Source organism: Cariama cristata, unplaced genomic scaffold (assembly GCF_000690535.1).
Source record: "Cariama cristata isolate BGI_N322 unplaced genomic scaffold, ASM69053v1 scaffold8010, whole genome shotgun sequence".
Classification (NCBI taxonomy): domain Eukaryota; kingdom Metazoa; phylum Chordata; class Aves; order Cariamiformes; family Cariamidae; genus Cariama; species Cariama cristata.
Window position 1 is genome coordinate 15067 of NW_009594023.1, and position 20655 is coordinate 35721.

The 20655-nt window shown below is 36.3% G+C and overlaps 2 protein-coding genes across 2 annotated transcripts in view; one reads left to right on the forward strand and one right to left on the reverse strand.

Annotated features, from left to right (window-relative positions):
• Positions 1-7643, forward strand: part of DIS3 (DIS3 exosome endoribonuclease and 3'-5' exoribonuclease) — a gene marked incomplete at its 5' end in the record, with an annotated part of 20747 nt that extends 13104 nt beyond the window's left edge. The window contains 5 exons of the mRNA XM_009696376.1: positions 1034-1248; positions 2345-2513; positions 2946-3104; positions 3501-3623; positions 7554-7643. Coding sequence (XP_009694678.1) covers positions 1034-1248; positions 2345-2513; positions 2946-3104; positions 3501-3623; positions 7554-7643 — 756 coding nt within the window. The remainder of the gene's footprint in view (positions 1-1033; positions 1249-2344; positions 2514-2945; positions 3105-3500; positions 3624-7553) is intronic.
• Positions 7644-12296: 4653 nt separating this feature from the next.
• Positions 12297-20153, reverse strand: BORA (bora, aurora kinase A activator; the record flags this gene model as incomplete). Its single annotated transcript, XM_009696389.1, has 7 exons — positions 12297-12534; positions 14025-14156; positions 14564-15165; positions 16271-16424; positions 17767-17984; positions 19296-19352; positions 20088-20153. Coding segments are annotated over 7 exons (1415 nt in total), but the record flags the coding sequence as incomplete, so codon positions are not given.
• Positions 20154-20655: the final 502 nt, after the last annotated feature.

Consider the following 20655-nt stretch of genomic DNA (forward strand, 5'->3'; position numbering starts at 1 on the left):
CCCCTCCCACCCCCAATTTTTTTTCTAAGGGCAAGAGGGAAACTCCTAAATTCTATCAGTGTAAGATGAATAGGTGAGCCCCAACCCAGCCCATTTTTTTTTTCCAGTGCTGTAAAACTGGAATAATGATAATGATTTCATTTGTACTCTGAAAATTATTTTTAAAGTACTGTTTTATTTGGAAAGCTAAATTCCTGTGCATAGACAAATGTTCTTTTAATAAACCTAGTGGCTTTTCACTACTCTGACACAACCATCACAATTAGGTATCAATATGCTATATTTTTGTTACACTTATTTAAAAATATGCAATTATTTTACCATAATGCAGGCGTAATTTGATCTCTAGATTATACTTCGTTGTCAGTGATGTACATGAAGGAAAGAACATTCAACTGATCTTGCGATGAAACTTACTTTGTGTGACTGGAAATTAAAAATGCATTATGTATTTTCACATTACTTGAATTTTTATCAGGGAACACGGGCAAACAGGGAACAACATTTCATACAGTACTAGTTTTACAAATCACTTCCTCAAGTATAAGTTTTAATAATTTTTTGGAGGAAGTATAAGAAGGTCAATTACCGCTTACATTGTGCTTGGATGAGAATCTTTGTGTGGCATAAATACTTTTTTCTTTTTTTCCCCCTTTTTTTTTTTTGCATGTCACTTCTGATTTATTCAATAAAGGGATGGAAAAATCAAAGCAAAGGAAATAGAAACCTTGTTAATATTAGCATAAAGTGTTTCTTAGTTCTGCACGGATGTCTTTTCTGAATTCCTAGACTACTGACTACTGACTTAGCTTTTCAGTTTTTGCATAGAGCACTCGTAATAATGACAGAGGGACCTGTGCATGGATGGATTTTTTTTTTTTTGTAATAGTGGCATTCCATTAGGTTATTAGGTGTGATACCTGTGCTAGTTGCTAAGGTTAGTATGGATGTACGTGTTACATTTCTGCTTATACTCTGTTAATATTTGCTAGTAATACCTGACCTTTTTCTGTTTTTTCTTCCCTCCTTCCAGAATTTGGAAATTAAGACAGATTCAGCAAAGGCTTTAGCTGAATCATTAGACAAAGCTGAATCTCCTACCTTCCCCTATCTAAATACACTGTTGCGAATTTTGACCACTCGCTGCATGATGCAAGCTGTTTATTTCTGCTCTGGAATGGATAATGATTTTCATCACTATGGTTTAGCCTCACCTATTTATACTCACTTTACTTCACCTATTAGAAGGTACTTTTATTTTGTGAAAGTTTCAGAGAACAAAAAGAAGTGATTTATGTGTGAAGAAATTCTGTTTTAAGTTGTGGTGTTGTCCATTTAAAACAAAATATTGTTTCTGTTCAGCTTTAGATTTCAGTTGAAGCAGCAGTGGCTTTACATGGTGATCCGTCTTCATGTAAGCTCCCAGGTTCACTGTCTATGACTCCAAAGGTCTAATAAAATTTGTTAAAAAGACTCATAAAAATAAGAGAAATACATCCCTAATGCATATCTCTGGCATAGAAATGCAGTTTGGGATCAGTTAGCATTAAGTAAGTCAACCAGAGAGAGAGGCAGCGTTTGACCAGCCATTTTTCAGGTGGGAGCGGTGTTTAAATTTTGAGGAGACTGTATTTTACATATAAAAACATTGCTAATTTGAAACTTGCTACTGTAGCTATTGCGTTGTAATGAAATCGTACATCTTGGAAAATGAGGGCTTTTTTTTTTTTTTCTTTTAACCACGAAGTATGTAAGTTTTGAGGAAAATAATTGTCATGATAGTTTGCTCCTTAGAAACATTTCAAGTGAAATCTCTTACAGGTGGATTAAAATTCCTATGCATTTGTGGGGCTTCCAGGAGTCCTAATAGTAAATTTTAGTTGCTAACAGATGTGTTAAAAAGTTCTAATAAAAGTTATGTACAAGGAAATTCAAGTGTGATTATGCTTTTGCAGATCAATGGCATTGAAATACCATTCTACACTCAATTTGTCCAGTTCATGGGAAAGCGAAGAGGGGAATGGCTGAAGCTGCAATGCTGAAACATCATTCTTCAGTCCAAAAATAAAACTTTGTTTCTTCTTGTAAACATTCAACAATACAGGCTCTATTGGTAGAATACAGTAAAGAATTTATCTTAGAAGACAGTATGGTTCAGTGTGGCTCTGCAGAGTGTATCTTTGGTCAGCAAAGAGAGTGATCTTGAATTAATACAGGGAGTTATCAGCAGACCATCATTAGTACAAAAACTTTGATTTATAAGATTCATAAAAAGAAAATTATATTCAGGAAAAAAAAAAGGATGTTTTGATATGTCATTGATCATTTAATCTCATCTTTGCAGGTATGCTGACATTATAGTGCATCGACTTTTGGCAGTGGCCATAGGAGCAGACAGTACTTACCCTGAACTTACAGATAAACATAAACTAGCGGATATGTGTAAAAATCTCAATTACCGACATAAAATGGCTCAGTACGCACAAAGAGCGTCTGTTGCATTCCATACACAGGTAAGTAGCTCTGAGATGTGAGGATTAACTATGGACAGTTCATGTTGATTTTAAAGGAAGGGAGGGAACATGAAGTTGTGTTTTGTAGAGCAAAACCAAGCAAGTTTGCGGGAATGATTAAGAATGCAGGCTGCTGCTTTGAGGAAAAGCTTCAACATTGCATTGCTGTTCTGAAAAATTTGGAATAATGGCATCTTGAGGATTCTTTTTACTTTGTGGTTTTTGGAAATATGGTGAATGCTTAACGCTACAGTAATGTTATAAACAGTTTATGGGATTTTTTTTTTTAATCTCTTTCAGTATGTGGTGTGTAATTATCACTAAGCATAGATTTTATTTGAATGTTATTTTTTTAAGCCAGTATATTTGTAATACAAAAGAACGTATTCTAGTGCTTTTTTTTCTTATTCATGTATTTTACTTTTGTTACAGCTGTTCTTCAAAAGCAAAGGAGTAGTGAATGAAGATGCATATATATTATTTGTAAGAAAAAATGCAATTGTGGTTCTGATACCCAAGTATGGGTTAGAAGGAACAGTCTTCTTTGAAGAAAAAGGTAAACCAACACCAAGGTTGGATTACAACAATGAGGTATGTTTTACAAGGTTGGTTCTTAAATACCTTTATATTTTGATTTGGTAAGTGAGCAGAATGACTAAAATCTATTCTAGTTGGATTTAGAAGGGTAAGAGAGGCTTTGCTAAATGCAAGTTTAGTAATCTGTAGTAGTAGTGCCACTATCGTCTTTAATAAGTCTAAATAAACATGTTCTGACAGGAATTGGTTTCTGTAATAGATACTGCTAATATCTAATTACCTGAGTAAATATTGCAAAAATGTATTATGACACACTGAACATTCAGGACAATAATTTGTGTTCATTTTTACTGACATGTAACATTAATAATTTCCTACAAAAAAACTTATTTGTATAAAAACATAAGACATTGTAAGCAGTGAGTATTTATACAAAATTTGAACTTTCAGGTACCATCACTTACTGTGGAAGATACAACATTATGCATATTTGATAAAGTTAAAGTGAACATTATGTTAGATGCTTCCAACATCCAACATCAGAAAATTCGGATGGTTTTGGTAGAACCAAAGGTAAGGCATAAAATTTGTGATTCATAGAATTGTATTACCCTTCAGTAATCTTAAAAAATCTGCATATGGTAAAATTGAAATTTAACCCAGAAGAAAAAAATCATTTGGCAGCAGATTGTAGCAATTGCTTCATATCTACTCTCAATAAAACACAGATCTGCTTTCACTGGCTGTTGAAAAGAATAAAGGGCTCTAAATTAAATTTCCCTTCTGGGCCCATCAGGGATATTTCCACTGATGGGAAAGATGATGATTTGCTGAAGTAATATCTTCTGAATTTCATGGTTCTGTAATCAAATCTCCCTTTTGAAAATCTGCCAAAACTCAGTAGGATCTTCCTTTTGCTCCAGCACATTACAGTGTAACTGTGATGGGTGGCTCAGAAAGAGATTCTGTGTAATTGCTGACTGTAAATGGCAGTCCTTTCTTAAAACTTCTACAATATAAAAATTCTGTCTTGATAATGTTTTAAGAACTGTAATGTCCTAATAACTCTGTCTCTGGTCTTAAGACTTTTCAATTCTAGCTTCTTAGTGCATCTGGGACACTGGGGTTTTTGCCTGGTTTCACACCTCAGGCCTGCTGACTATTTTGCATGTGTATGTTCATTAAGTTACATGTGACTTTTTGGTAAATGGATGGTTGCGGTAATTGAGTATCTGTAATTGTGGAGGAAAATCAAAACCCAAAATAAGCAGGAGGTCTTTCTTGTTTATACAGTCAAACATTATTACTTCTTTTTTCTGAGAAATCACCTGTTTCCAAGCACACATAAATATTCTGATCTTTGAGCTGTTGTATTAGCTTGAGTTGAAGGCAATCCTCATGATTTCAAGAAGCCAGAGTAGATAATGAAATTTGTAGTAGAAAGCAAGCTTGCATCCTGCTGTGCATTCACATGCTGAGCGCTGCCTGCTGCTTTTGCTCACTGAGTGTTTGTCAGAGCTGCTGTTGTGGGCTTAACTCAGGAATGCTCGTGTTGCAATGACTCCAGTCCCCGAGGGACACACTTTGTTTGTTGAAAATAGACACAAAGTAAGGCTAATGCAAGCTTGATTCCACACACCCCCCCTTCCCTTCTGGTTCTTGTACTAATTTCTGTGAAGATCCTTGCTCTACAACGAAGCCAATACTGTAATTTTAGTTTATCCCTTGATACAGGAATGGCCATAATGGTTAATCCAAAATACGTTGTCATCCTAAACATCAGTTACTAGTCCTCCTTCCTGGTAAGGAACAAGTATAGGAGTAAGATGCACATACAGTCATCATTCCCTTTGTGTCCATTCAAAGCTTCCAGCAATTTACAACTTAAATACTGTCTCACCCAGAGATCACATCTTTGTGTTCAGAAGATAGAATCTTGTTCTATGAATTTGTTTCATCACTTTTTTCCCCAGCTTACACTTTTGACTCCCACAGTATCTTGTAACAGTGAATTCCACAGCTCGCCATATATGAAAAAGTACTTCACCTTTCATTTGTTTCAACTGTCATGCCTAATACTGTTCCTTGATGACATAGGGCATTTCCTATACTATGAAAAATAGTCTTTTATTCGTAATTACCATTCACATGTCACTCAATTGTATGTACTTCAATTATCTGCTCTGTTAGCTCCTGCTTTTCTGGAAACTATTTCGTATCTTTGATATTCCTCATCACCTTTATGTTTTTGTAGTTCTGTTACATGATTTTTTTGAGCTGGGAGGAATAGAAGCGCGTGCATGATTCTGAATGTGAGCACACCATAGATCCATACAGGATCACATACATACAGGATTTTCTGTGTCATATGGAGTTATGTGGGAGCACTTTGCATCATCTTTCATTCCTTCCAGTACCAAGGCCAGTTTTAAGCAATGAGTTTATACACACCAACCGTTGCTAGCTGACAGTTTTACACTTGCTTTTAGAACTCTGCGATGGACGGTGTCTAGTCCTGGCACCATTAGTATTCCTCTTAACCAGTTTGTTCTAAACCTTATTTTTTTTGATGGTGGTGATTTGTAACAGTTTTCTTGATGTTGGTCTTAATTTTCTTAAGTGCTTCAAATACACTTGGATTACCTGTTGTTAATGCCTGCTTTGGGCTTTTATTACCCTCAAGCTATCCATTGATGGCAGAAGCAAGGAAGAATTCCCTGCCTGTCGCTATAACTTAAAGAATTTTTATTATTGTTTCTCAGTCTTTTGGGCTTGCCTGTTTATTTTAATTTTGCACTTCTTCATTTGGACAAGATTTTCACTTCTTGAAGAATGTCTGTTGACTTGTAATACTAATTACTCTAGTGACTTTTTTTTAACCATTCTTTTGAAAATCTGTTGATACATGGCACATTCTTACTCCAAGTCTTTTTTTAAATTCCATCTCACCCCTGAAAGCATTTTACACTTTTGCAACCCCCTTTAATAAAATCTTCATTAAATTCCTTGTTATTGCTTATATAATGCTTTGGGGGGGGGGGGGTTCTCATTCTATGATGGTGATGCATTTTGAGTAGAAGTACACTCAAATGGTACAGGGATGGTTCTGCTGGTAACCTCTTAAGCAGATCCTCAGGCAGGAGTTGCTTCTCCCTTTTTGTGGGTTCTCTGACTAGTTGCTCCAAAAAACAGGCCCTTATGGCACCTAGAAACCAAGACTCTGTCTTGAGCCTTATTGTGATCTTTACTCATTGAAGGTAATTTATTGTTACCATGTTATCTGTTCTCACAGCCTCTCCCATACTCCTTAGCACATCATCATCATCATCATCATGGCCATCCTAATTAGCTGACCAAAAACAGAGCCTTCACCTTAGGGTGGTGGGTTTAATTCCAGCATAGGTGCCTGTGCTACACTAATACAATGAAATGACTCTTCTATGGGTATATGCTGTTGTCGCTTTCACATAAATGATAACCTGGTATTAAAGTCCCAGTAATCAGCTTCCTTACATCAAGCTTCTGAGGTGGCTGTTACCTTCTCTAATCAGACATTACAGTTGGCCAATAGACTCGAGCGCAGAGGAGCATACATCTGTCTGGTCTTGGCCCAATTGTTCTATGAGCGCTACTTAAATGAACTGTATTTCATCATAGCCTGCTTCACTCTGCTTGAATGCCACTCGCATAGTCTCAAAGCATAACATGCTTCTTGAAGACCTCTTTCCTCCTTGATGACCTTAATCCTTGAGGACAAGTCATTTTCTGTAAGCAGATGGGCTTTTCTCTCTTCTTGTGGTTCCTTGCTTTAGAAAAAGTCTACTTTCCATTTATTTCAAAAGTTTTTCCAGTTCCTACACCAAAGCTATGTGGCCCCTCAATACAAGAAAGACCTTGAGGTGCTGGAGCGTGTCCAGAGAAGGGCAACAAAGCTGGTGAAGGGCCTGGAGCACAAGTCTGATGGGGAGTGGCTGGGGGTGTTTAGTCTGGAGAAAAGGAGGCTGAGGGGAGACCTGATTGCTCTCTACAATGACTTGAAAGGAGGTTGTAGCAAGGTGAGGGTTGGTCTCTTCTCCCAGGTAACCCATGCATGATAGGACGAGAGGAAACAGCCACAAGTTGCACCAGGGGAGGGTTGTCAATCATCCCTGGAGGTATTTGAAAGACGTGTAGATGTGGTTCTTGGGGACGTGGTTTAGTGGTGGGCTTGGCAATGCTATGTTAATGGTCAGGCTTGATGATCTTTGATGTGCAAAAGAACTGGTGGCATTTCAGTCTGGAGGGGTGCTGCTGCATGTATTTCCCTTACCTTTTTCCAGTCTTCACTTCAGCTGGGATTCTAATATGACAGTAGACCTTATTTTAAATGGCTACTAACAGAATTTTCTGATGTTCATACAGTGTTTGTAAAAGGTCTGTACAAGTAAACTCAAGTTTTATCAGGATAGTGTAAGCTAAAATTGAGTTTAAATGCTCTGATTTCTAATTCTTTTCTTATTGTAGATACTAGGAAAGGATGTGCCTGCAAATCTGTCCACAGAGATAAGCAGCAAGAATGAACCAGAGAAAAAGAAAAAGAAGCTACAAAAATAGCTGGATATAAAAGTTAATAGGAAGTCACACATTAATTATTCATATTTACATATTATTTTCCCTATGGGCAAAATGTTTACTTTTAAATACACATTTTAATAATTTGTAAAACGATTTTTTAAAAAAAAACTTTTTATGAATAGTTTTAAAACCAAGTATGTCTACAGTTTTGTCTTGTGGGTGAAAATAAATGCTTCTGCAAAATGAAGGAACAGTTGAAGTTTGTTTTTTAACAGCCTTAAGGTCATTCAAGAGCCTGACAAAAGTCAGTCTCTTCAGTGCGTTCTCTTTAGCACCTCAGAACTGAAAGAAGTAATTGTGCCAGTTACTGGTCTTAAGTGCTAACAGAATTTATTGTTGAAAAATAAATTCCACAGATTTCACCTCCTTCTGGGAAAGTTCTCTTTCACACCAGATCAGCTGTGTGTGTATATTATGCACAGGATATGCAGATGGAGAAAGAAACCATACCATAAAAGTGCATGAGTCTTTGTCGTAGACCTTAAGGCAACTTAAAATCATTGCTTAGCCTCTGCTAAACTGCCTTAAAAAAAGGATGGAAACCATCAGTTATATTTGTGTTACAGAAAAATCCAAGAGTAATGACAAGCTTTGCAGCCATCATTCTAGCTTGTATTGCCAAGATGCTGGCGAGTTAGAATTATGAGTTGTTAGAACTCTCAAGAAAACCCCAAACCTTTTGTGCCTTGAAGTGCATTGTTACAGTCAAGCTACATCACCTGGCTATGTAGTCATAAAATGTGTGCTGTGAGGACTGAAGTAATGTTAAGTGTGCTCTTAGACTCGGTGCTGAACCCCCACCCCAGGGACCTCAAGGTGGTTACTACTGAATTCTACAAGTTCATTGGAGTAGAACTGTCCTCCCAAGTGCCTGGATTAAAGTCGTTTTCATAGACGGGTCCTGCTGATGCCAAGTCCTAGCTCTCAAAGCCAAGAAACTGCAATCCCACATACTACGGATATTCCTCAGACATCTTTGAGGAGTTACAGCTCACAAACTTCTGTACTTGTCACTTACTCCTCAGTGGTTTCCTTGGGTAATCAGTGGGTCACAGTTGATCAATACATGTCTGTCACTTGGCCATATTTACTCAGCTCCGTGTATGCTGTCATAGTAAAGGAGTGGGTCAGTTTTATAAAGTACATATTTATAAAAGGCATCAGAAGACAATTAGCATGTTTAACTGATTGCAATAGAAAAACCCCACACCCCACAAATGAGACATTTGAATCATGTCACCAGTATTCTAAAAGGCTTTGGAAACTTTAAAAATAAAATTTTGTTTGAAAAAAGATGGTCAGAACACCAGATCTATAACTGGTACCACACTTTTTGTTCAGCACCATACCTCATAGTAACTGAATCCAGTTTTTAACTGTATGTATGAAAGCAAAAGCTCACCAGTCCTGCCTCATTCCCTTCCTGATTCCTCGCCTGATCTCCTTCCTCTGTTCCCCAGTGGGGAACATACCTGTGGTACAGGCAGCACACATGTGAAAGATGCTGCAAATCGTAGTTAAAAAAAAAAAAAAGGCCCACCAAAAAAATCAAGGTATGAAAGAGATGTCTTTATTCTGTTTCACTACTCAATTTACAGTTATATATGTTAAAGGACTCGTTAAAACTCCTGAAATTAAATTAATGTAAACAATGACCGTTTTGTGCAATGTGTGCCAACCAATGCATTGAGTACAACTAGAGCAACAGAATGGTCAATTTCCGCAATAGTTTGCACAGTAGGTTTCTTCTACAAACCAATTATACAAACGTAATAAAAAATATGTGCTTTTTCATAAAATAAATAATTCCATTCTAATAGAAGACTATAAAACAGGACAGAAAATACAGGCAATCTATTTGGGTGAATGCGAGAAGTAATTAAGGATCCCCACATTTCTGCTGCTGCTTTTCCCTTACCTTTAACAAAATACTTATACAGGGTGCAATTAAGTATTTTAGTGATTGCTTTTATTTGTGGATACTTTGAAAGCCTCTGATCATTGAACTCATAAAGAATCAACAACTCTAATTAAAAAAATAAAATCTTAATTCTACATACCATGCCGAACAGTTCAGAAACAGATCATAATTAGGACTGCCCTGCTTCTCATCTTCCCTTTTACATTAACATTACTACTGTTTTTAGTAATCACACTTGCAAAAATAAATCCTTTGCACAGTCCAAAAACCTGAAATTCATCCGTTCAATTATTGTTAAAGAGAATTATCATCAGAAACAGAAAAAATGCAAAGTCATAAATAACTTTTATATCTCAGACAAGTTGTATCTTGCTTTTGAGCTACAAACCTTGGAAGCTACAATCCTTGGAAGCTATAGCTAAGAACATTTTGAAGGCCTATTCAATAAATTCATTTTCCAGAAGTCTAAGTTCATTCTCTACTTCACCAAAATTAATCCTCTAAAAGTCAGCAATTCAGTGCGTTTCCAGCTTTTAGTAGGGCACTGTTTCAAGATGATGAAATAGATAATTCAGGATGTTAGGTTCAATTACTGTCAATCCAATATGTGTTACAGAAATATTGATTAAATTGCTATGGAAGTAAAAACGCATGTCATGTTTGCTGATTAAATGTAAATTACTATTTTTGCAATGTGAGAACTAAAACCAAATGATGCTTTATTGATGGTACAGAAGTTTCCCTTTGAGTATATTTTTTCAGAAATTATTAATGAAAATATTTCAAGAACTGTTCTATTCATACAACACTTGCACACAAGTCTCGGGTCTAACGCATTGCTTTTTATGCAATTCTGTTCATACCTCCCCTTTTGAGATTTCTAAAAAATGTCAGTTGCTTTCAAATTTAGGGCTGACCAACTGTTTCAGGCTTCATGTGCCAGCAGCTACTCATCATCAGCCACAGCCTGTCGCTTTGGTACAAGCTTTTCTGTGGATTGTGGAACCGAATAGGAAGCAGAACTTCCATCCAGTATCCTGGGACTGGATATCCTTGATATGGAAAGAGGAGAGACTACTTCACCTGCAGCACCTATGAGAATGGACTTTTCTTTTTGATTAACACAACAAAGTTTACTTCAGAGTTTTACAAACAGATCCCTGAAATCTCAGTATTTCCCTTATCTCCCCCTCTTAGTTACTAGGTCTAGAAGATTATCATATGGATTTTTTTTCCCCATTCACATTTATAAATTCTTTTCAACAAATCCAATCAAATTTAACCAAATCTGATTTGATTAGGCAAAGGGACTTCTGGGCTTCTAGACCCTCCTCATTCAATTACTTTTGTTCATCGATGGTTTTCTTGAAAGTATCAAGAGTTTGTTTATATTAATACCTTTTGCAGTAAGTGGCATGCAGAAGTTAATTATATTCCTAAATGTTTATCTAAATATTTTGGTAATTTCTGTAAACAACATAATAGTATTGGGAATTAAACAGAGGGAAGTAAAAGTCTAATGGTTTACTTTAATAGAAGGAAGGCCGCACCATTCTTTTAATGATGTACTGAGACCAATTAACCTTATTGCACCTTCCTGTGTTCCTTCAAAAGGATACAGGAGCATCAGTTTGGACACAAGTGTTCTTAGAAGACACTGGTAGAGTCAGGTGACCAACTTCAAGATTAGCGCTAACAACAATTACTAAAATAACAACACTGTCATTTAATTTTAAAAGTAACCAATAGTACCTTTTACTTAAGTACATGGTAAAGCTAACTGGTGGATACGCAGTTTTCTGTCAAACCAAGGAAAAAAGTGTTCAAAAAACTACTAAAAGGCTTGTTTTGACATAAAGTGTATTTTATCACTAAGAGAATTAAACTGTGTGGTTTTTTTTTTAAATCGTGGAAAAGTACATAATTTCCATAACTAGAATGGAGTTTTCAGGCAGCTGTTGAGAAGAAAAACTTAAAAGGACTTGCCTGGTATTAAAATCAAAGCATTCATTTTTAACAGTTGGCAGTCTACTATAAAACATACACATATTGCAGGGACCCACTTCTGGGACAGCAGTTTTACTCTTTCCTCCTGTAAGTCACAGCTGAGTTTCATCATGGTTATTTCAGACTGATATGACAGACATTCACCCCCCTCCTGTGACTCCAGCCCTGCTCTTACCACACCCCCAGCAATTCATTTCTGTCCAGGGACTCTGTCCTGGTACCAGTGCTAGTATTCCTGAAGCCACACAATAAATCTGATCCAATCCAGCAATCCAAATCAAAACTAATCTTTTCCTTTTTCTCTCCCCCAGAGAAAATTTCCCTCATGTCTTTAGGAGATGTGTCTTAAAATGCAGGTGTTTTTGCAGTTACATTGGCTCCTATGCAAGTTACCCTAGGTTTACTCAGTCTATCTGAAATAACTTCAGCTTCAAGAGGAGTATGTCCAAACTTTCAAAGCCTGGCTCCTCATGGCATCTACTCTAATCACAGAAGAAACACAATTCTGAAAAAACACTACGGTTTCTTTGTACCGAGTCTAGCCACTTTAATTTTCCAAAGGATCGCTTACCAATACCAGTAAATTTGTTAATAAGACCTGAAACCCCCACATTATTTAAAAACTCACTTTATATATACCAGACAATTTATTACATTTGCATTAAAAAAGGGAAAACAGTATGTATAATCCAGGTAACTGAGGTCATATATATAAAAATTTATTAGACAACATAATTGGAGTTCTCCATCAGAAAACTACATACCATTTCTGTGAAATCCCTGAACTTGATTTTCATTTTTATGTTTCCAGGTAGAAATGTTGCAAGTTGCATTTTGACCAAATACTATACTATGTGGTTTTGCTTTTTGGAAACAGGATTGCTTCTCTGGAGATTTTGCTCTCAGCAACTGATTGTCCTTATGGTTTAAAACAGCACACTCCTGGGTTAATAAGGAAAAGTTAATTTTAAAACCATTTTCACAAAAATTCCCCAAAAGAAACAAGATCCAAACTTAATATCTGAAAATTTCAAGTTACAATTAGTGCCTTAACCTCCCATCTCTCCCTTTCTGAAATGAAAAATAATGAAAGATAATGTTTTCTCCACGCAAATCTTTGAAACATGCTGTCAGCAAGAACCACCTCCTTTCAGAGCACACGTGACCTGATTCTTTCAGCCAGCAGTGTCCATGTTTTTTTCTTTTCATTCTCTGTGGGTTCTCTGTTGCGAGAATTGAATGAAGTACTTAATGCCTCCACACTTAAATCCTAATACAAAATGCAAAGTTGGGCTTAGTCAGGACCTCGCAACTGAAAGACCAGCAGTGGGAAAAGACCGCTGCATGACACTGGTGAGTCTCTAGGACAGGTTTGGTATCAGACAATGGATTCTGATGAGTACCTTCACAGGTATAATCCATGTCCAACAATATGACTCGGGCAAGACCTCAGAGTAGATGGGTATTTTTAGAAGTTAAAGATAAAATATCCATCTGTTCTTCCTGTAAGGGCACAGTTACCCTAAGCTTAAAGGAGCAGAGTTCAAAATTTGATGTCAATGGACTAAGACACCATCAATCTGCTCTTTACCTTGGCAGAGAAGTGGTTATTAGCATGTCAGATACAGAAGTGAAGTCAGGGCTGAATGGGCTTCCTTCAGTTTTTTAACAATCTGCTACTACTGGTCAGTACTGTCTCCCCTTCAAGGACTGTAAACGATGTTAAGTAGTAGACCATAAGCTACTAAGTTTCTAAGACCATAATTACTGAGTGAGAGGAGATGATCTTTGTCCTCTCCTCCAAAGAAATTAGCCTTGCTTCCCATTCTCTGGAAGCAGTAGAATTCCTTCCCATCAGTCAGAAGATTAAGAGTTTGGGAGTCTTGCTAGATATGTATTATCTTTTGTAATTTGTTTTGGTTTTAAGCTAGATCATTAACAGGCTTGTAATCAAAAGACTGTACCCAAGCAGAAAGTTTACCAAGTCTGCATGCCAGGTATGGTCTAGGAAACTTGAGGCTAGTTTATAAAAAGAAGTAGTGGACAATTTTTCCCCAAAAATGTTCTTTTCCACAGGCACCCATTTAAAAACTTAGCAATAAAAAAAGCAGCAAGAACAAGAGAAACAAAAATAAGAGGTAGACTGCAACACATCAGAAGCCATGAGCAGCCTCACAACTACCCTTCATGCGTATACCTCAGTTTCCTCTGAAACTACCTCTGCCTTTGTCAGAGAATATATTAATTTTATTGCCAGCTTATATTTGTCCTGCATTTTATTCTTTGTTTTCAACATAGTATTTGAAAAGATGCTACATTAACATGCTCCTATTATCACCTGATGGTCTCTCCCTTCAGGCTCCCTGAAAGTGAATAAACCAGCTGCTTTAGATGGGAAGCCTATCACTTCTGTATCACAACTTAAATCCTACCTTTGTTCTAAGCAGCTGAGATTTATTCTGAAACACGTTAGTATTCACATCGTTTTCTCTGCAACTGTTTTCAGCCCCTGCAGTATCCATAATGCTGCTTCCACAAGTCTGTGTATTATAACCACTGTCGACCTGAAATCAAGAAGCAGGGCTTTAAAAACGTACTGCAATTTAACACCAGTAAACTCCTCAGACTCTCATACCTGATATGACTTGTATTCGATTAACAGAACTTAATCCAACAAACCAACTACCATCAGTGAATAACAAAAGCAAATTGTAAATGGGTCTGTCAGAATTAGTCTGGATTAAGTTAAATGTATTACTGTACACAGTAACACAAAAATAATTTATAATTGCTATGCTAATGCCACTGAGAGGAAAAAAAGGATGGGGGGAGGAATAAAATCCACAATACAACTGCATGCCACATCCAGTAAGAGAAAATAGACAATTACTTCCAGAATGGTATACATATTAAAAGTTAGTATGTCAAGCTCAGTTTTACAGAAAAGCAAAAAAAAGATTTTTATTTTTACCTGAATACTACTGTTGTCACAGGGAATTGCACTGCTTTCTGCAAGAGGTGACATGCACATGCGAGAGTTTTCAATACTGAAAGTAATCCCTGTCATAAAGCTGGTCATTGGTGCATTGCTATTGCCAACTGTTTCTTTTATCCAAGTGTTTTCCTCTGACACTTCAGCTGCATCAACCATATCTACAGTATTATTTTCCTTTGAGCCTTCTATATCCTGAAATGATGACAACCTTTGATGACAAGCTTCCGAGTGATCTGGTGCAATAGACACAGTTGCTACCACAAGATGTGTACCACATGCAAAAGTATCACCGTCTTGCTGACATAATTTTATTCCATTATCCATTTCTGGGAACCGAGTTTCTGCTGGAGAAGCATTTTCCTTGTCTTCCTCATCCTCACCATGATTCTCAACTGCAATCGGTATTCTAATGACAGAAGTCTGATACTGGGTAGTTCCTCTATATGCTCGAAGTCTCGTAGGAGAACAATTTTTAATTGGAGAACAACCATCTATATAAGGACTTCTTGTACTTGGGGGTGTCATTCTATTTGAGGAAGAAGGAATATCTGGAGAACGAAATGTAAATTTTCTTTGGTCTGTGAAAAACAACAAAGTTATTATATCAGACATCAGGTGGTGTTAAAGTCATCATCCTCAAAGCCCTACAGTCCTTTGAATAATTATAGCCAACTACATAGTATTTCACTGACCACTGTCTCCCAGCTCCAAGGCCTTCTTAAAAAAAAACAACAAAAAACAACACCCCCCCAAAAAACAAACAAAAAACCCACAATCAAACAAAAAAAAACACAAACAAAAAAAACCCACAAAAACCCCAACCATCACCACACTGAAACTCTCATGGTAAAGGCAAGTTTTTGTCCCACTTTTACCACCAAATTTGTTTCCTACAACATGGTTTGCTGTATTGGAGGCCTTGCATTTTCAAATTTCAATACTACACAGTGTTCAAAGGAAAATGTGTGAAGGCTGGTTCTGTGGCTTTCTTCCAAAAAAATATCAATACACATATTCTATAGGCATTTAAAAAATTTGGGGCAGTAATAAAGTTTTCAAGAAAAGCAAACAAGTGAGAAAACATCTATACGATCTCCACATGTAAAGGTGTTGAAATACCAGGAGGCTCATCAGAGCAAAATCATGTATAAACATGGCATTAAGTCTTACCAGATAATGGATGAAGCATGAAATACTGACATTTTCTAGAGCAATGAGGACACAAAATATTCGTGATTTCTTCACTAGTCAGTTTCATTTCAAGTAATCTTTATGATCTCATGTTTTGAAAACTCAAGCTAAACATTCTTTATCCAATTAAAATGCTTCAGGTCGGGCCAAATCAAAATTGTGATCTGACTTATTTCAGGCATATGGTTTTAAACCCTCTCCTCACACTAGATTAATTCTTTAATTTTTCTTCATTCCTATTAGGTCTCAATTCCTTCTTCTAAAATATTTTCTCGAGTTGATTTTTGCAAGCTGATACATTTCAGTGTTTTACATCATTAAGCTACTTCATTGCTAAACAGTAAATGTGTCATATAGGAGGAGACTGCTGGTCTGCCAAGCATGGTAACTTGTCTCCAACCATAAAAATATTCCAGTAAGAATGCATATCAGTTTTTATAATAAAAATATATCAATCAAGAAGGAATAATACATATATAATTAAAACCATACCTGACAGTGGTGTTTTTCTTATGTGAAAAGCAATTGGTGAAAAAGCTGGAGAACCATTATGCGCAGGAGATCCCTCTGGAAACGTGGGACTGGTTATACTTCCCAGACTATAAGCCCTTGTTCCTCCCTGAATAGGACTTGATGAAAACTGACCCTTCAGTAAAACAAACAAACAACCCACCATGCATATTTTCATAATGTAAACCTTGACTAATACGTATATATAAAAAGTGTTCTAACTAAAAAAAGCTTAATATGGCAGCACTGAGGAAAACTAATTCTGTACAAGGACAATCTCTATCATTAGTTTAGCTTAAATATTCCAGTTGCAGTTCTTCACTTGGACTTTATGCCTCCACATCAGAAAAGAGCAATGGACTCAAACTGTCACATAATACCAACTAAGACTGTAATATCTGTTATATTTAAGAACTATGAGAAGCCTAATCAGAGAATTAATGCTATCTGTGTACGTAGTCAAGTATTTACTCTCAATCACGTACTCATACCAATGCAGATGAAAGCCAGACACTATTTATATTTTAATGGAATCCATATTATCTGAATTATTTAACTCTGCAGCAGACAAAATACTTTTCCTTAAGAAAAGAGAATAGGTGTTTGTAATGTTGCTTAAGGGTATGGTGCAAAAAGAAAAGTCACTTCTAGCAGTATAATTATGTTGTAGGAATTCTTTACTAGGTTACCATAAAAAAATTTTTTTTTTTTAAAGCCATACTCCTGCTGGGGTAGCTTTTTTCCATACACTTCAGCCACCAAATAGATGAAACCACACCACCTAAACCAGTTTCGCTGTGCTATGTCCACCTAGAAATAAAATTAATCTTGCTTAATTTAAAAAACAGACATTATGTTCTGTGCTCTAATAAACATCTATTCATTTGAAGTGTCTGGTCAACGGAAAAGAACAAAGCATATTTAGCACTGCATTCAAAGATCCAAAAGTAATTTCTTCCACCATAAATGAGTTTATGAGCTATAAGGGAAATAATTATATCACCTGTTCATAACAACCAGTATTTTAGACAGCAGTTCATGGATTTAAACAGGGGTTTTTCTGTATACACATTTTAAGGAAAAAATGGTTTCAACATGCTTTTAGCAAGTCTTGTACATGTATCAATTCCTACTTCCTTTTCATAACATAAAATTAAAGTATAATTCCTTCTATACAAAAAAATAGCAGCATAACACAATAATTTGATATAATACAAAGTCAGTAATATATTCTTTCAAGACGTCTTTTGTTCGCATTTTTTTTTCCTGAATTTAGAAGTCAACAAAAAATAACAAAAACAACCGACCACCCTGTGGTCTAGCACCTACTCTCTCATAAAGCAGTTGTAGTTTATTAAAAACATGGTTGTTCATCTTGTGAAGTCTGTTAGAACACAGAATCAGTACAGCCTGCTCTAAGATCTGCTCTTGTGCCAGGTAAGTCACATCCCATCCAGCCCCCAAAACAGGCTACTCACTGAACTAGATGTTTCCAGAGGGCTTCTGCACCGGACTGGAGATATGTCTATTGAACAAAGCACTCCAAGTGGCTGACTACCGCATGGAGTGTGCAGAGAAGGGGACAAACACTCAGATACACTTCCATTTTCTTCTAAAAACAGCTTTCTTCTGAGTGATGAAGAGCTCAGATTTTCCTGAGACTGATCTGCAAATTCATCAGTTCTAAAATATTCACCTAGAAATGTGGGGGAGAAGTCGCTTCCAGTAAGAATGTAAGAAAAAAAGATATCTTCCACTACAGAGACATATATAACTAAATTAAAACATTTAATCCAATTTACTAATACAACAAGTAATTAGTCTAATTTAGGCACCTATCCCAAAGGATGACTTGTTATCATTACAAAAAGTCTACTCTCTCTACTAAGGTTTCACTTCTGCCTATCATCATTTAATACTAAAGTCTGTATTTTAAAAAAAATATAAATATTGGCTAGCACCTACTTACTTGCTGTTTCCCAAAATTGTATTATGCTTCACATCTGGTTGTGAAAAAGAGGTTACTATACTACCCAAGCAAAACCAGACCCTTTTTCAGGTTTCCCATATGCTTTGATGGTCATCGCGATACCTCCAAAGGCAAACCAGATTCAACTCAAAGAAAGCCAAAGCAGTTAGCAGTTTACAGTAGAAAAGCATACAAGATGTTAACAAAGACCCATTAAAATATGCTGACACTTACCAGATTAGAACAGAGCAAAAAACTAAAATAACTGGATATTCCTTGTAGAAGAATTTTTTCATTAATTCACAAACTAGGCATTGATGGAAGCATTTGTTAAGACAAAACATGAAAGCCATAGATAAGGTTCTGGTTTTCAGTTTTAATTTTGATGGCCCCCAATCAGGGTTGTGAACTTCAATACTGGGATAGGAGCATGCAGCCAAAAACCTCTGAGCTAGTTATACCCACTATTCCCACATAGAGCTGTAAGAATAGGCCTTTCCAGCCTGCCTGCCTGTGAAGCTGGTAGCAATTGCTTGATATAGCAGTTATAATTAGACACATTAATTTGGACTTGTCTCCTCACCCAGCAGTCATGGCTTTTTTGCCACCACACAACTTCTAGTCACCACCATGGCTTCAGTTAAATTTAAGGCACAGAATTACAGCATAGCTTTGCTCAAGGCAAGGTTGGGCTATAAGCCTCATGGCCAGCAATCTGTAAGTCAAACAGCTCTTCTAAGTTAAATAACTGCTCTGTTTGGGGGAGGCAGTGGGTGTCTTCTCCTTACTACCTTTTATGCATTCAGAATTCTCAATTTCCAATTGTCCTCCATATCCTTCCTCTTTTATGTCTACACTCAAATCATATCATTTAAGTCAGACGTCTCATGCAACACTGTCTATTTAGAACACATAGTTAAAATTTTCATTCATACATTAGGTTTTCAATGTTTCCTAAGACAAAAAAAAAGCAAACAATACAAAACCAAGTTTTCTATTTAGACATTCATAATTAAATTTAGATATTACATGACCTACCTAGTATTTTCTCTAAATTAAAATCCACTGGCAAAGACAGTACTGTCTGACAAGCAGCTGCAATGAATAAAACCAACAAAATTAGCTTGCAGTGACCTTTTAGTAAAATTGTAGAAATGAAAATTCACTTTCAAATTGCATTGCAATTGAGCTATTTAAGTTACAGTTGCAATAAGGAAAACTGTTAATTAAAAGCTAAGATTCTGATCTGACAACACTATATGCAGCACGCTCAAGGCTAAAGATAAAAAAAAACCAAGAGTTGTAACATAAAAGCCTCTAGTGAGACATTCTTAACTGAGGAGAGAGGTCTCAAAAAAGGATGGATTCAAAAGGAAATGAGAGAAAGACCATCAAAATACCCTAGGGTATTTATCTAAAATGCAACAGTTTGAAAGATGTCTTAAGATTTCTGCTATCTATTTGGCAGAGAAAACAATCAAGATTCTCTAACTCAAAACAATCCAACACATTAAAGGTTTCTTGAAACTGTAATTTACCCATAAGCCTGGGCTTACATTCACTTTTTAATTCAGACAAAGTGCATACATAGGGTTGGAAAAAATGCACTCTACAGTCTACAGAGTAAAAAATATGAAAAAAAAACAGAATAAAATTACTATGAGAAATGGATATTAAAATTAATAGTACCATACTGTTAAAGAAAAATTATTTCTCCAGGAATATTAACAAAAAAAAATAATTCCCTTTTGAAATTAAATAGCCGTTAAAAAAAATCAGTTATTTTGCTTCAGAGAAAGCCTGTGATTTCAGACATTGCCTTTTACCCACCATTGCTTTTCCCAGGCTGCAAAGTTAGCTGTCTTCCAATTGGAGAAATGCTATTTAGATCTATGGCTGTAAAAGAGATAAGAACTTAAATTTAAGCACGCATTGCATATAGAGTTTTGAAACCTAACAGCAGTAAGTTAGAATATTTACTACAACTAAACAAAATTTTTACATCAAAACTTGAAGAGATTAGAAAGGAATACTGAAAAACATTCCCAGTATAGCTGATTAAGAGAGTTTCAGCACCTTTATATTCAGAAAAACCTTAGTGAAGTAGCATCAACTTTGCCCAAATCTTTGCCTCCTGCAGCCTCCTCTACATTACACAGATTTAAAACAAACTCAGTTTATGCTTAGCCAAACAGGCTATGTTCAAATAAAATCTCAACCTGCTGGTCACGCTTCTTTTGATACAGCCCAGGATATGGTTGGCTTTCTCAACCACAAGCACACATTGCCAAGTCATGTTGAGTTTCTTGTCAGCCAGCACCCCTGAGTCCTTCTCCTCAGGGCTGCTCTTGATCCGTTCTTCACCAAGACTGTATTTGTGCTTGGGATTGCCCAGACC